This window comes from Chenopodium quinoa, unplaced genomic scaffold (assembly GCF_001683475.1).
Source record: "Chenopodium quinoa cultivar QQ74 unplaced genomic scaffold, ASM168347v1, whole genome shotgun sequence".
Lineage (NCBI taxonomy): Eukaryota > Viridiplantae > Streptophyta > Magnoliopsida > Caryophyllales > Amaranthaceae > Chenopodium > Chenopodium quinoa.
Genome location: NW_018744988.1, coordinates 1,883,616 through 1,898,559, shown reverse-complemented (window position 1 = coordinate 1,898,559; position 14,944 = coordinate 1,883,616). Strand labels below are relative to the sequence as shown.

Here is a 14,944-nt window from a genome sequence, read left to right as displayed (position 1 = left end):
TCTAATGAGTTCAATTCAGCTCCTAATTTCCTTTCTCTTATAAAGTTATAATATATTCATTTCAGTTCAGTTTAGTTCAATTCAATTTAGTTCAACTCTAATAAGTTCAGTTCAGTTCAGTTCAGCTCATTTAAGTCAATGAGAACATACCCATAATTCAAGTTCGGTAAAAATAAGGTGAAGTAAATATAACCTTAATCTCTTGTACTCTTGTTATATGGATTCTCGTTATTTTTTTTCACAACCACACTATACTGTAAAAATTATTTAGGAGACCGCAATTACAAAAGTAATGCATCTATCTATATATTATACTAAAAGACAAGCGCCTCAATGTGAGGATGACAAATGTCACTCTTTCATTGGCTTATCTTATGTATAAAATATATCTATATAATTATTGTTTACATATTCAACCATAGTTATTTTTGTTAAACTTCAAACAATAAAAGCAAGTTTCTATACATGCATAAGATTTTCATGATTTCCTAACATAAATATTGATTTAATTTTTTTTATAATAAATATATACTTTCCAATACTACAAATAATCCATAAAGTCTTTCCAATCTTTATTTATAGTCAATTTAAAGAATAATAACTAATTTGAAGCAATATGATTAAAGTGGCATAATTAAGGAACAAATATTACGTATTTTGAAAGGCTAATATTTTTTTATGAAAATTAAATAAAATCGATAGAATTTAGTTTGACGTCAATTATGAAATCAATACAAACATTTTTTAAAAAAATCAGATGTACAATAAAATATTGTGCACCTATTATAAAATCTACCCTGTAATGAATGAAAGTTATTTATGCTTTATTGATAAAAGTTACCCAAAATAGTCTACAAGTTATCTGAAGGGTCTGTTCTCTTCCGTTGAAATTCAGTTCAGTTTTGTTCAATTTAGTTCAGCTCAGTTCAGTTCAGTTCAGCTCTTAATTTACGTCTAATGATATTGCTAATGATATAAAGCCAAATTTCATTCTTTTAACCTCTTATTACAACGACAACAATAACAACAACAACAACGACAACAACGACAGTAACGACAACAACAACAACAACAACAAACAACAATAATAATGATAATAATATTAACAATAATAATAATAATATTAACAACAACAACAACAACAATAATAATAATAATAATAATCAATAAGTAATAAATAATAATAATAATAATAATAATAATAATAATCAATAAATAATAATAACAATAATAATTGAAATAATAATACTAATAATAATAATCAATAAATAATAATAATAATCATCAATAAATAATAATAATAATAACAATAATCAATAACAATAATCAATAAATAATAATAATATGTACATTTGTATATACACATATGTATAGTAATAAATAATAAATAAATAATCCGTAGTTAAAAATCACTAATTAATAAGTTCAGTTCAGTTCAGTTCAGTTTAGTTCAGTTCAGCTCAGTTCAGTTCAGTTCAGTTCAGTTCAGTTCAGTTCAACTGAGTTCAGTCAATCGGAACAACCCTAAATTCAATTCAATTCAAGTAATCGGATGAATACAAAAGTTTTTGATAATGATACAAAATAGTGTAAAAATTACTTTTATCGTTTGTTGTACTCCTTGACAAATATTGAATGCTGAGCCGAAATGTTGTCTTGGAAAAAAAATACATAATCTTGAACATAAATTTAATTTTAATCGGCCTTTCATTTTCTATACAACGTCTTTTACAATGACCTTTTGTTTTTCTTGCATAAAAAAAAAAAAAAAAAAACTGAATCAATAACCAATCTAAACAAGAAGAATAAAAGTTAAATTGAATTAGACATTTGACGGAAAAAGGACAGATATAAAATGTATTATAACTATTACTCGTGTTTTAAATTGTAGTATTCGTAATAACAATGTTATTACTTATGAATTTAAAAATCGTGCATTGCTCATGTACTATACTAGATATACAACAATCATGTGCAATAATTTATGTTGTTTTATACATAATAATACTTTTAACTATAATAGTATGTGTATATAATATAATATTTTTTATAATATAAAAAAGTATATGTATATAATATTTTATAACACGTGTCCTCCATACCAAGTGTAGTCCCAATCATCACTACACCAATTGGTTGTTGGTGTAGTGGTGATTGAGACTACACCAGGTAGCGAGGACCTGTGTTCGCTCTCCTGCAACAACAATCGGAAGGGGAATGAAACCTAATAACCTAGCTCAAATCTGGATTAGCCCAAAGGGTGAACCGGATAGAACACGCAAAACTCAATGCATATATGACGGGAATTAACTTATCCTTTATCAATCTTATACAAAACTCCAAAGTCTAAATTTTTTTTCAAAATATAATAATAACATTTGTAAATTTTTGTTAATATGAAAGATATAAACCTATCAAATTGTATATATAGTTAAATTGTTTAATAACTTATATCGAATGCGTAGTTTTATTAAAATTATTTGCATGTAATCATTAAATGTGTTGGATGTTGTGTAGCAATGTCCAAAAATTTAGTTGAGCGACTTTGATTTAGTGACTGTTCGGTAAAAAGATATTGACTTCAATCTTGAAACCTAATAGTCTAATAAATTCTAAATAGAAAAATTAAAACAAAAGGAAATGAAAATAGTAAATGGCTTTAAATATTGAAATAAACATAACCTTTTAAATCAATTTAGCGAAATCAAGAGACAATTTTAAGGCTTTTAAAATTAAATGGGGGAAAATATATGTAAAAAGAACATTTTTATATATATAAATGTCCATGCACTATTATAAGAGTTTTGTTAACCTTTTTATAATTAAGGTAGGGATAAATCTTAGTAATATATACTCCGTATATTTTATTTATATAAAATTATCAGTATCCATACCTATATACGAAGTATTTGTGTTGTATACTATATTTAATCAGCTGTTGGTTATATATGTGACTATTATATAATATATAGTTTTTGGCACAATGGTTAACTTAGGAAAATATATGTTCTGGTAGGTCAAATATAAGGCTATTATTGTGTTTATAGATTTAATGAGTGCAACGGGTAAATAAAACATGTATATATTAGATTGATTGTAGCTACTGATGTGGATGGTATGATAAGAAAATTATAGTTTTTTCTCAACAGGAGATATAAATAAATTAGTCCACTTCTTATATAGCTATGTGGAGTAATATTCAATTATTTTTCAATTAATAGAATAACATTATAAAAAATTAAAAGAAATTCAAATAACATAAAATACTATTCAAATAACGTTCCTTTAATTTTTTTTTATTGACCATTAGTAACCAAGTCCTTTAATAGTAAATGAATTATCTCTGTTTTTATTTTTATTTTTCCTACGGGTTTAATAATTTGATTTATAAAACGTGCATCGCACGGGCACTATGCTAGTATAATAACAATGGAGGATGTATTTTAAATGAAATGAAAATTGATTTTAAAAAAATGGAAAGAAAATTGATTTTAGCAAAATGGAAAGAAAATTAAATTCATTCTCAATTATTTTTCTTTCCAATTTATACTCCCCTTTAATTTTGCCACGTTTCCACTTTCATCTCTCTCCAAATCATTTTCTCATTTAACAATTTTAACTTTCTCTCTCTAGTTTGTTTACTCTTTGTCGTTTTCCCTCTCTTCATGTGCTCATAAACCCAGAATATATCTTACTTAAAACCTCTCCACGCTACTACCAATCTCAAGAACTTCCTCAACCCAAAAAATATAATTTTATTTTGATTTGATTGGGAAAAAAATGGAGAGGTATGAAATAGTAAAAGATATTGGGTCTGGAAATTTTGGTGTTGCTAAGCTTGTTAAAGATAAGTGGACTAATGAATTTCTTGCTATTAAGTTCATTGAAAGAGGTCATAAGGTTAGCTTATTTATTTATTTTTTTAAAATTTTTTAATTTAATAAAGTAGCTAAAATTTACCTTTTTTTTTATGTTCAAAAGTAAATTTGGTGGATGATTTGATCTGGGTTAATGGTAAATTTTTTGTATAGGATTTATGAAGGTTTTTGTGATTTTTTGTTGTAGATTGATGAGCATGTACAAAGGGAAATAATGAATCACAGCTCTTTAAAGCATCCCAATATTGTTAGATTCAAAGAGGTAATTTTACTCATTTTTATTAATTATGAATTAATCATGCTGGAATTAATTGGGATAAAATAGCTTGTTGTTTTAATAGTTAGTCAGTTTTTTAATCAATTAATTAAATAATTTTTGTTGTTTGTGGTTGACTGCAAACTTGTTTGTGAATTGGACTAAAATTGTGGTAGTAATTTGATATTTTGGGTATGTTTTTGGTTTTATTTTAAAAAAAAAATAAAAAAATTTCGATTTAATGAGGGTAGTTTTGGAACATCGATGAGAGATTGGGGCCAATCCCGGGGAGGCGGGATTGGCCAAGCAATTCTCGTGTAATAGTATAACTTGATGTGATGGAATGTTGTGTTTTATTGTAGCTTTTTTCATTGAAGCTAGGCTTGTTATTAGACTTAAAAAATTGTAAGTGAAAGGAAAAGGTTGATCAACAACTACCAAATACTAGTACAAACTATGTCGAGAATAAATGACTAAATAATTTGGATCGTACAAGCAACTTAAGAAGCATTAGTGGACAAACCACGAACTTAAGGTGGAGGATGACAAAGACATTAGTTATATAAGTCAATAAAAAGCATTGGCTTTTTTGGTTAATAATAGTATATACTAGCAAATAATGCACCTTACCATTAGAGCTACTCAATTCGTCGTTCCTTCCTTGACAATATGATTCTTGTTGTGAGGAAATGGTGTCAGCACCTCATCTGAATTTATTCTTTGATGTTCAGAATCAATTTTTGGCCAATCAGTTGTAGGGTAATTGCACCATTTTCTTGGAAGTTAAGTGCTCGTTGGTATAGAATTGATGTGGACAACATGATTGGCATACAAATTAAAGGAATAATCGAGTGCTTAAAAAGTTGGAATGATGGGATTACTGCATAAGGCAATTGCAGGCTTACTCTTAGAGGAATGAAATTTTCTAGTGAAAACAGAATCAACAATTTTTTATTTCGTTTGAAAATATGTTGAAAGAGGAATTTCGGTTGCATTTTCTAGACTTTGGTAGTGTGTAAAAATTTACAATCAATGTGATCTGAACTTCTCTTGCAGGTTTTGCTGACTCCGACACATCTTGCAATAGTTATGGAATATGCTTCAGGTGGAGAACTCTTTGAACGGATATGTAAAGCTGGTAAATTTAGGGAGGATGAGGTACTGAACCTTCACTTTTGTGTTAGAATTTTTCAGAAAAGAATTACTGTTATCCATTCATTAGAAACAACAATGTATAACTCATACTAGTTGAATGACTATATGAGTAATTGAAATGTCCCCCCATATTCGCTTTTTTTTTTTTTGCTTTTTTCTTATTTCTGATTTATGCTGTTGTAATAATCCTTTCAGTAATAATCATGTATGTACCTTACATAAGCTGTCCTGTTTTTCTTTTTTGTCTCAATATGTTTACCTCACCAAATAGGGGGAAGGGGTGAATAAATTATATCATAACTAATCACTTCTCTCTTCTTTTTTCATTGTATGTATCAGGCAAGGTTTTTCTTTCAGCAACTAATTTCCGGAGTCAGTTACTGTCATTCGATGGTATATTGTGATCTTCCTTTTACTTGCTTCTTACTTTCCATTTCTCTGCTTATAAACATAACAGTCATTATCCTAAAGGAGATTCCTTTGTGCAGGAAGTATGTCATAGAGATCTTAAGCTAGAAAACACACTCTTAGATGGAAGTGCTGCACCACGAGTCAAGATATGCGATTTTGGTTACTCTAAGGTAAATGTTGCGGAGTATCATTCAATTTCCCTCTTAATACTAATCTGTATCAAATAACTTGGTAAGGGATGGGCGAGAATTCTGATTATTAGTCACAGAGGACACACAACCTGGATGCTACATGAACTAAAAAGAAACAAACTTGATGGACTTATAGTGCAGGATTTTCTTCAAACTACTTGCTACCCTACCTTGCATATCTAATTTTTTTTTCCTGCTACACTGGCCTTGTCTTTGCAGTCTTCAGTGTTGCATTCCCAACCAAAATCTGCAGTTGGAACGCCAGCCTATATTGCACCAGAAGTGTTATCCAAAAGAGAGTATGATGGGAAGGTAATTTGTAGTTTATAGCATATATTGGTATAATTGTGTTTTGTTTACCTTTTAATGGTGCTATTCTGAGCCTGAGCCTTGGAGATTTTCATTAATTTATATTTTGGATTGTAGATTGCAGATGTGTGGTCTTGTGGAGTCACCTTATATGTCATGCTAGTAGGAGCTTATCCCTTTGAAGATCCAACTGACCCAAAAAACTTCAAGAAAGCCCTCGTTGTAAGTTTGGCATCAATTATCGACTTAAAGTGTGTAGCTGAATTCAACTTATTATTAACATTGTCATTCTTTTCTTTGCTGAATATGACTATATAATGTGACAGCGGATACTTAATGCACAATACTTGGTCCCAGATAATGTTCCAATATCCCTAGAGTGCAGGCACCTTCTATCCCGGATATTTGTGGCCAACCCTGAGAAGGTAATTTATGCTTTGATCTTTTACTTTGTATGACTGTATAGTCTGAAGAGGTGAGTTGTTGAATATCCTGCTTGAAACTTGTAGAAATCCACATCTAAAGCCCCCAAGCCAAGCCATATGGAGAGGATAATGTTGTAATTTCACCGTTTCCTGTATATAAAATACTAAGTATAATCATATGACATACAAAGTATCACTTCGAAATAAGAAGATTCTGAGTTATAAGCTATGTTTGAGGTGGGACATATGTTCCACATCCTTTACAGTGATAAGTTGTTGGATGATTAGCTCATGCTTCATTCCCTGATCATCTTCATTTTTATTTATCCTTGTATTTATTTTGCTTATTTGCTCTCTATCTTTCAATACGTAGTGAAAATTGACTATACAGTTAAGGGTTACATTAAAAACGTACCTAACTGAGTTTATGTGTTGGGTCTTTGAACAGAGAATAACAATTTCAGAAATTAAAAACCATCCTTGGTTTTTGAAAAACTTACCAGTGGAACTCGGAGAAGGTGGAAGTTGGCAAAGCAATGATATCAATCAACCACCCCAGAGCGTCGAAGAGATATTGTCTGTAATTCAGGAGGCACGACAACCTCTTCAGCCACCTAATGTTACAAGCGGACTACTTGATTGTGGTAGCATGGATTTTGATGATTTGGATGCAGATGTAGATCTTGATTACATGGAAAGTAGTGGTGAATTTGTATGATTGTGATAAATTATTTACAGTGTTACAAAAATGTATCATATGTAAATCATAAACTCTTTCGCCCTCAGGAGTAGGCAAGCATGAGTGTCGTGCAAAGAAAATGGCCAAATGAGGCAATATATATATTTGTCGCGTTCACTATGTGTAATTTCCATGCCAATGGAACCAAGTTCAGCTATAATTTTAATCATCAATATACTCAGTTGTCACACAATCAGTTCGTTTTAACTCTGTTTTATTTTTGTTTTCTTATTGGTGATGCAGATTAGAGGTGGACCAAGAGGCCAACCCATTGACCTAACCACACTCATGAACCAGCTCATGATGTGATCTGAATGTTTAATGGAACAAGAGGCCACCCTATTGATCAAACCACACCCATTATATTTAGCCGCTCTTGTTTATTCAAAAAAATAATAAAATAATAAATAAAGGAAAATGCAATAGCTCCTGGCTACATATATGCTAAAAATTACAATAAGTGAATATATAGCATTAATTATACTTTTGTCAACGAAAAAACTTATACTAATTAGCGTAATTTTGTCATGCAAAACTAAATTAATACCAATTTTTTTTTGAAATGTATTAAGGGTTTGTTTAGTTCTTTTAAATAAGTAAAAATGAAACGAACTAAATGCCACATCGTCGGCGAGCCTCTGATCTACTTTCTTAGGGTGTTTTTTCGTTTTTCCTGTTGGTTTTTGGTCTGGTCGAACTAGCAACAAGCGTCGCTGCCCCTTTTCGGCCGCCTCTTATCCTCACCGGCCTTGAAGCCGGCATGCCGCCGATCTTCTATTCCGCTTCCCCTTCGTTTCTCTGCTCCACCGCCTCGACCGTCGTCGCGGCGTTTTGTATGAGAATGGAGAGAGAGAGTTATCTCCCTCTGAGTCCCTCGCGTAGGGCCGTTCTCAGTCTGGTGCTTCCAGCCGTCGCTGCCGCGGTTCAAGGGTTTGTGGGGTTTGGGCCTCTCGGGCGGGTCTCTGCGGTTCGGGCCTTACTGTTCGGCGGTGTCTGGTTTGGGTTGGTGAATCTTGGAGAGTTGGTGGTGGTGCTCGGATGGGCTGCGGGGTCAGTTGTTATGTTTACGTTCTTAGTTTTCTTTTTTAGGTTTCCTTCTGTTTTTTCTATTAGTGGTGTGTGTGGTTTTTAGGTCTCTTTTTTCTTTATTTGTGTGTGTGGTTTATTCGGGTTTGTTATTTTTTCTTTTTGTGTGGTGCGTTTGTGTGCTATGGGGAGTGCAGATCGGTGTGCCGATCTTCTGGTGCAGGATTTGAGCCGGGTTTTTTGGCTATGGGGTTTTTGTTTGATCTTCTTTTGGTTTGGGCTGAAGGGTTATGCTTCCAAGCCGAAATCCGTGTTTGAATCGGAGATTGTTTTGTCAATAATAAATTGTATGACACCAAATTTGAATTCAGGTCGAGGAGTACAGGCTTCTGAGTCAATTAAGGTTCACGTCAAGAACTACAACTTATTGCCAAACCCCCTTGCAAGAGGCTGCATAGGACAGCGTTATATGAGACAAGGGTATTTCAAGAAGTCGATTTGCGCATGCAATTGTAGTTTATTTTATTTCGAACTTGTAATTGGTTCAATTGGCTTAGTAATGTTCGATTACGATTTCTTATGTAAGTGTCGTATGGCTTATTATTAATGAATTTTAATCTTCCCCCTAAAAAAAAAACATGTAAATAATTACTTTTTAAGTTTTAACCCTAAGAGCTACTCCGTACAAAGTAATAGTATCCATAAATACAGTAACAATAATACCACAATACTCCGTAGTATTTTTTTTTTTTGATAAGATGCAATAGTAATATTGTAAATATATATACCACAAGAAATGACACGTGTCATTCTTGGTGTCAGTTTTACTATGGAGTATTATGTTATTGATGATGCTTTCGAGTTGTACATACCCTACTCTTACTTTAATGATTGTTTAACTCCTCGAGGACGTTTGTAGACCCGACAAATGGGTCATTCGAGTCGGGTCAATTTCAGGTCAGGTCGAGTCAAATCGGGTTTCAGGTATGGCTCGAGTCAAGTTCAGTTCGGGTCAATTTCGGATTGGGTATGTTCGAGTCAGACCATTTTCAGGTCAAGTTTGATCAAGTCATATTCGAGTCAGGTTAAAATCAAGTCGGGTCATGTTCGAGTTGTTCCATTTGTGGATCAAGCTCAAATCAATAATTTAATACGAAGTATTTTGTTATTATTGTAATGTTCTGATTTACTGAACTGAGCTGTACTAAATTGAACTGAATATTTTATGAGAGAAGGAATTGAACTGAACTGAAATGATCTAAATTAAGCTTAATAGAACATACTCTAATTCGATTTATGAGTTTGGCTATGCTTGAAGATGAACAATTTGAGTTACTTTGGCACTAGACATTTTTAGTTCAATTACAGGGTAATTTTAGTTTGGGTCATTTCGAATACCGGGATTGTTCGGGTCAAATATTTCGGGTCAATTTCAGGACGGGTCATTCTAGTTTGGGTAAATTATGGGTCACATCGAGTTAGTTCAGATGTCGGGTTAAGGTTGAGTTAACTCTATTTTCGAGTCAAGTATGGGTCAATTTCAAGTTTCGAGTCATTTTCAGGTTGATGTTTTTGGGTCAATAAATGGGTAGGGTCATTTGTGTCGATATTTTTGGGTCAATCAATAGGTCTGGTCATCCGAGTCTGGTCTTGGTCAATATCGCCAGGTCTAAACTAGAAGTAATAAACCTCGGCCCCACGCGAAAATAGGGTGATTTTGGAAAAGCCTAAAAAGGCATTTGTAGTTAAAAGCCCGAATCAGGTCCGAAAAAGCCCGAAAAGCCCGAATTCGGTTCGAAAAAAAACCCGCTACTTTTTTTGTGGGTTTGGTCACGAGGTTTATGTTACGTTAAGGCCCGGCCCGACCCGATTTGTTGGTCACCTCTAATCTAGAGCAGATCACACTAAGCCCGACCCGATTTTTAAAAAAGTTCGGACGGGTTTGGGAACTGGATTTTTGCATTTTTAGTTGATTTTTTTGGCCTGGCCCGTCCGAAAAGCCCGTATGGCCCCAATAGGTCTATGGTAGACCCTGGTTCATCTAAAATAGGTGGACCACTAACCCAAATACCACAATCCATCATCACAAACACATTACAAATAAAGCGGCCCAACCTCTCATTTCTTTCTTTCCACTCCAACAATACTCTGACATAATAAATTCTGAACTTATAACCATCAACACAAACACTACGAAAAATTCTCGTTTCTCTCTCCTCTGAAAATTCAAGCATAGCCATGGATGAAAAGCAAGAAAACAATGCAGAAAGGTAAATAAAATTTCTGAACTTATACTTTGTTTAAATTTCTTTGAATTGCAATTAGTCGTTCGTAGTTGTTATAATTTGTTGAAATTTCATTCGTAGTTTTTGTAAATTGGGTATAATTTTTGAACAATTTTCACATTTTTTAGGGGCCCAAATTCTTCTGATAGTGATGAAGATCAATTGTAAGTAAATTAAAACCCTATATAATTGTTGAATTTTGAAATTAAATGATGAATTGAAACCCTGAGTTATTTGAACAGAACAATTTCTCAAATCCGAAACAGAAGGAAGAAGAAATTGGATATAACAAGTCCAATTGTTGATCCAAAGATAGATAAGCAACATTCAGAAAATGGAGAAACCGGGTAAATCATAGGATCAAATATTTCGTGTTTTTAGTTCATATAATTCGTAATTGCTGTTCAAATGATTTGTGGTTTTAGTACATATAATCTATGATTATCGTTCAAATATTTTGTGGTTTTAGTTCATATATTTTGTGATTACTGTTCAAAAATTGATATTGTTATTTTTTAAACTAAGAAGCATTTATTTTATAAGTTCAAATATTTTGTGTTTTTAGTTCATATAATTTGTGATCAATGTTCAAATATTTTGTGGTTTTAGTTCATATAATTTGTTATCACTGTTCAAATGTTTTATGATTTTATTTCATATAATTTGTGATTCCTGTTCAAATTTTGGTACTGTTATTTTTTAATCCAAGAAGCATTTGTTTTATTACAGCAACCAATCTGAACTTCAACCCAAATCCACCACCCAACACCAATCCAAGAAGCTGAGAATCAAGCTCAAAAGGAGGTTGAGAATCAAGCTAAAAAGGAAAGTCAAAAGGAGATTGAAAATCAAGCTAAAAAGGAAGCTCAAAAGAAGGCTAAGAAAGAGTCTCAAAAGAAGAAAGTTCAGAAGAAGCAAGAAAATGTTAAGAAGAAGAGAGAGGAAGTTTAGAAGAGTGAAATTAAGGAGAAAAAAAGAAAAAGAAGAGATAATGTTGATGATTTCTTTGATGTAGACAATGTTGTGGATCTAAATTATGATCGAAAAAGAAGTAAAAAAATCAGATTAAATAAGGAAGAGTGATCTTATAAAGAAGGAAAAAAAAAGTTAAAATGGCGGGATTTGAAAAACAAGGTGAAGTTGTGTTTAATTAAGAGAAGAGTGTGTTTAATGTCTGGTCCACATAGGATAGGTGGACCAGGGTCTATGTAAGAATTTGTACGTATGGCCCGACTAGTTTGGGTGGATTTGGGCACACGTTTTCCGCCCTGAAGCTTGGCCTGACCCGACCCGCCCCGAGAAATGGGTAATTTTTTTACCTTGGCCCGTCCATTGATCACCTTTACTCTAGTCTAAACGTTGTCTAGCAAGATCCATATAAAAAATAATATAAGGGAAAAAAAAAACCGGCAAACGAAGTGGTATTGTTCATGGAGTAAAATAAACAACAGTGCCAAAGCCCATTTGAAAAAAGAAACCCATTTAAAAGAAACGATTATATCTGACGGCCAGAAATGCCCTAACCTATTCGGATCTAAAAATGATCTCACATTAAAACGGGTCATACCATTCAAATATATAGTCATCCTAACTTAAAACCCTAGAACTCTCTATTCTATATATCAGTCCCTCTCTCTCTCTTCCATTTCCCTTAAGCCGCTCTTGCTCTCCAACCATGAAGGTTTGTTCATCATCCTCCTTAACAATATTTCCTGGGTTTTTATCTGATTCTTTGAATTCCTCAAATTTCTGGGTTTTTATTTATTCAATGTGTTTGTTTCTGGGTATTGATTTTGGTTGATTTTGTTTTGTGTTTGCAGTTCAATATTGCTGACCCTACTACAGGGTGCCAGAAGAAGGTCGAGATCGATGATGACCAGAAACTGTGAGTTTTTTCTACCAATCACTATTAAATTTTGATTTTTTTATTAGGGTTTATGAGATTTATGAATAATCTGTCGTTTTATTCCTTATTTTTCACATGCTTTTGAATTTTTATTTACATGGATTTAAATCTGCCTATTTGCTTGTGTGCTCAAATATGAAAAATGATTAGTCTGTAATGGTTTGTATATACTGCAAATCATCTGTTTTTAGACTGATTATTAATAAAATGTTGGTAGTATTGTGTTAATTAGCTGACGAATTTGTGTAAGATGTGAATTACTCTCTTAGTATAGGATTAATATCTTATTGTATGATTTCCTGTATTTATAATTGGATAGTATCGATTGTATGAATGACTTAGCTAAATTATTGATTAAACTGAAATGAGGGCATTCCTTTTTGTTTGAGGTTATGATGACTGAGTGGTTGAGTAAGAAGGGTGTGTTTCAGAATTTACATTGGGTTATAGTTTAGGAAAATGTAGTTGTTTTATTGATCAGTATGCAATAGATGATCTGGGTGATTGTGGTTAATGGTTTTGCCATTATTCGCTTGTTAGTAGTTTAAGGCAATCGTTAGCGTTGCTGGGGCGCTGTGCTCATTGAGCAGATGGTGCTTTCAGCCCTTTACATTGCCGATAGCTGTTTGAGCTAACCAATGCTTGCACTACTGCCCTTACTTTTGATGGCTGCGTGCACTTAGGTTCTCGTATATGTTACATGAGTTTGCATTTCACTGTACAATATGTTAATCATTGGGAGATTTTCTAGTTTTGTTTGTTAATCATTGGGAGATTTTCTAGTTTTGTTTGTTAATCATTGGGAGATTTTCTTTGAATTCTTGTGTTGATGGATTTTGTTGATGATATTTAAGTGAGGTAGTTACCCTTGGTGCACTTGGTTGATTTAAGCTTATGTACCTTTTGTTTTAAACAGCCGTATTTTCTATGACAAGAGGATTTCTCAAGAAGTCAGTGGAGATGCCCTTGGAGAGGTATGTATGCTTTTTCTTTATGCAATTTTAAGTTTTGAATGTTGCTGGAAGACTAATGTTTTGTTGCCATCCTTATCTGCAGGAGTTCAAAGGGTACGTGTTCAAGATCAAGGGAGGTTGTGACAAGCAAGGTTTCCCCATGAAGCAGGGTGTGTTAACTTCTGGAAGAGTTCGTCTATTGCTCCAGAGAGGTATGTTATGGATTCATGCTTTTGTTCTCTTGCTAATTTGTTGAGTTACAATTACGTAAGTAATATTAAACTTGGTGTTTGTTAATACTCTTTGCAGGAACACCTTGCTTCCGTGGTTACGGAAGGCGTAATGGAGAGCGTCGTAGAAAGTCTGTCCGTGGGTGCATTGTGAGCCAGGACTTGTCTGTGTTGAACTTGGTTATTGTTAAGAAGGGTGACAATGATCTCCCTGGTCTTACCGACACTGAAAAGCCAAGGATGAGGGGTCCCAAGAGGGCATCCAAGATCCGAAAGCTCTTCAACCTTTCCAAGGAGGATGATGTCCGCAAGTATGTGAACACATACCGCAGGGAATTCACTACCGCAAAAGGTATGAGCTTTAGGATACTTTTATAAGGATGTATGATATAATCTGGTTTCCTCGTTATCTAATATCTTCCTAATTTGATGGACAGGCAAGAAGGTTAGCAAGGCTCCTAAGATTCAGCGTCTTGTTACTCCATTGACCCTGCAAAGGAAGCGCCGAAGAATTGCTTTGAAGAAGAAGAGGATTGCCAAGTCCAAGTCTGATGCTGCTGAGTACCAAAAGCTCCTTGCTTCCAGGTTGAAGGAGCAGAGGGAGAGGAGAAGTGAAAGTTTGGCAAAGAGGAGGTCTAAGCTCTCTGCCGTTACCAAGCTACCATCTGAGGCTGCATAGTTTGAAGCTTTCTTGTTTTGATTGAATCAATTGATGTTGTCTTGAAGTAGTATTGTCATGAGATAATTTAATATGTTTCTCAAAATTTTGAGTTAGAGACCTGAGTTATATCTAGTTTCATCTTTTTGAATCAGGAGAGTAACATTCTTGTGGATGCTTGTTTTTTTCAGAGTTGCTCAAATACTTTGGGTTATTATTACATGTTTTCTTAGAAATATATTACCTGCATTTCTGTATTTATTATGTTAAGTATGCCTGATTCTTTTTTTCTAGACTATAATGTGTGGTCGGGTATTCAAGGGCTGGGGTTGGGTATGGAAATTGGAAATATGCTACTCAAGTACTCGGGCTTCACAAAATGTTTAGGTAGTTTTTTGTACTGAATTTAAGTTAAATTGAACTGTAATTGCTGTTTCAAAAATCAATCTTAGAAGCTGAATCCATGTCCGTTTTGGGTTGTTTGATGAGTTTTTCATAGATTCATTGAAATAACTTAACAAG

The 14,944-nt window shown here is 33.2% G+C and overlaps 2 protein-coding genes across 3 annotated transcripts; both read left to right on the top strand.

Annotated features, from left to right (window-relative positions):
• The first annotated feature begins 3,558 nt into the window (after positions 1–3,558).
• On the top strand, positions 3,559–7,571 carry LOC110706619 (serine/threonine-protein kinase SAPK2-like). 2 transcript variants are annotated; one of them, XM_021884562.1, is made up of 9 exons: positions 3,559–3,900; positions 4,066–4,140; positions 5,191–5,292; positions 5,629–5,682; positions 5,778–5,870; positions 6,111–6,203; positions 6,318–6,422; positions 6,527–6,625; positions 7,074–7,571. In XM_021884562.1, the coding sequence occupies exons 1-9, from the start codon at positions 3,781–3,783 to the stop codon at positions 7,341–7,343; spliced, it is 1,011 nt and encodes a 336-aa protein (XP_021740254.1). In that variant the 5' UTR covers positions 3,559–3,780; the 3' UTR covers positions 7,344–7,571. The 2 variants fall into 2 exon arrangements, with proteins under 2 accessions (XP_021740254.1, XP_021740255.1); XM_021884563.1 differs by lacking the exons at positions 3,559–3,900; positions 4,066–4,140 and adding an exon at positions 4,760–4,893.
• Positions 7,572–12,243: 4,672 nt separating this feature from the next.
• On the top strand, positions 12,244–14,679 carry LOC110706618 (40S ribosomal protein S6). Its single transcript, XM_021884561.1, has 6 exons — positions 12,244–12,356; positions 12,496–12,560; positions 13,498–13,555; positions 13,638–13,746; positions 13,844–14,116; positions 14,202–14,679. Exons 1-6 carry the CDS (start codon positions 12,351–12,353, stop codon positions 14,441–14,443), a joined length of 753 nt encoding a protein of 250 aa, XP_021740253.1. The 5' UTR covers positions 12,244–12,350; the 3' UTR covers positions 14,444–14,679.
• Positions 14,680–14,944: the final 265 nt, after the last annotated feature.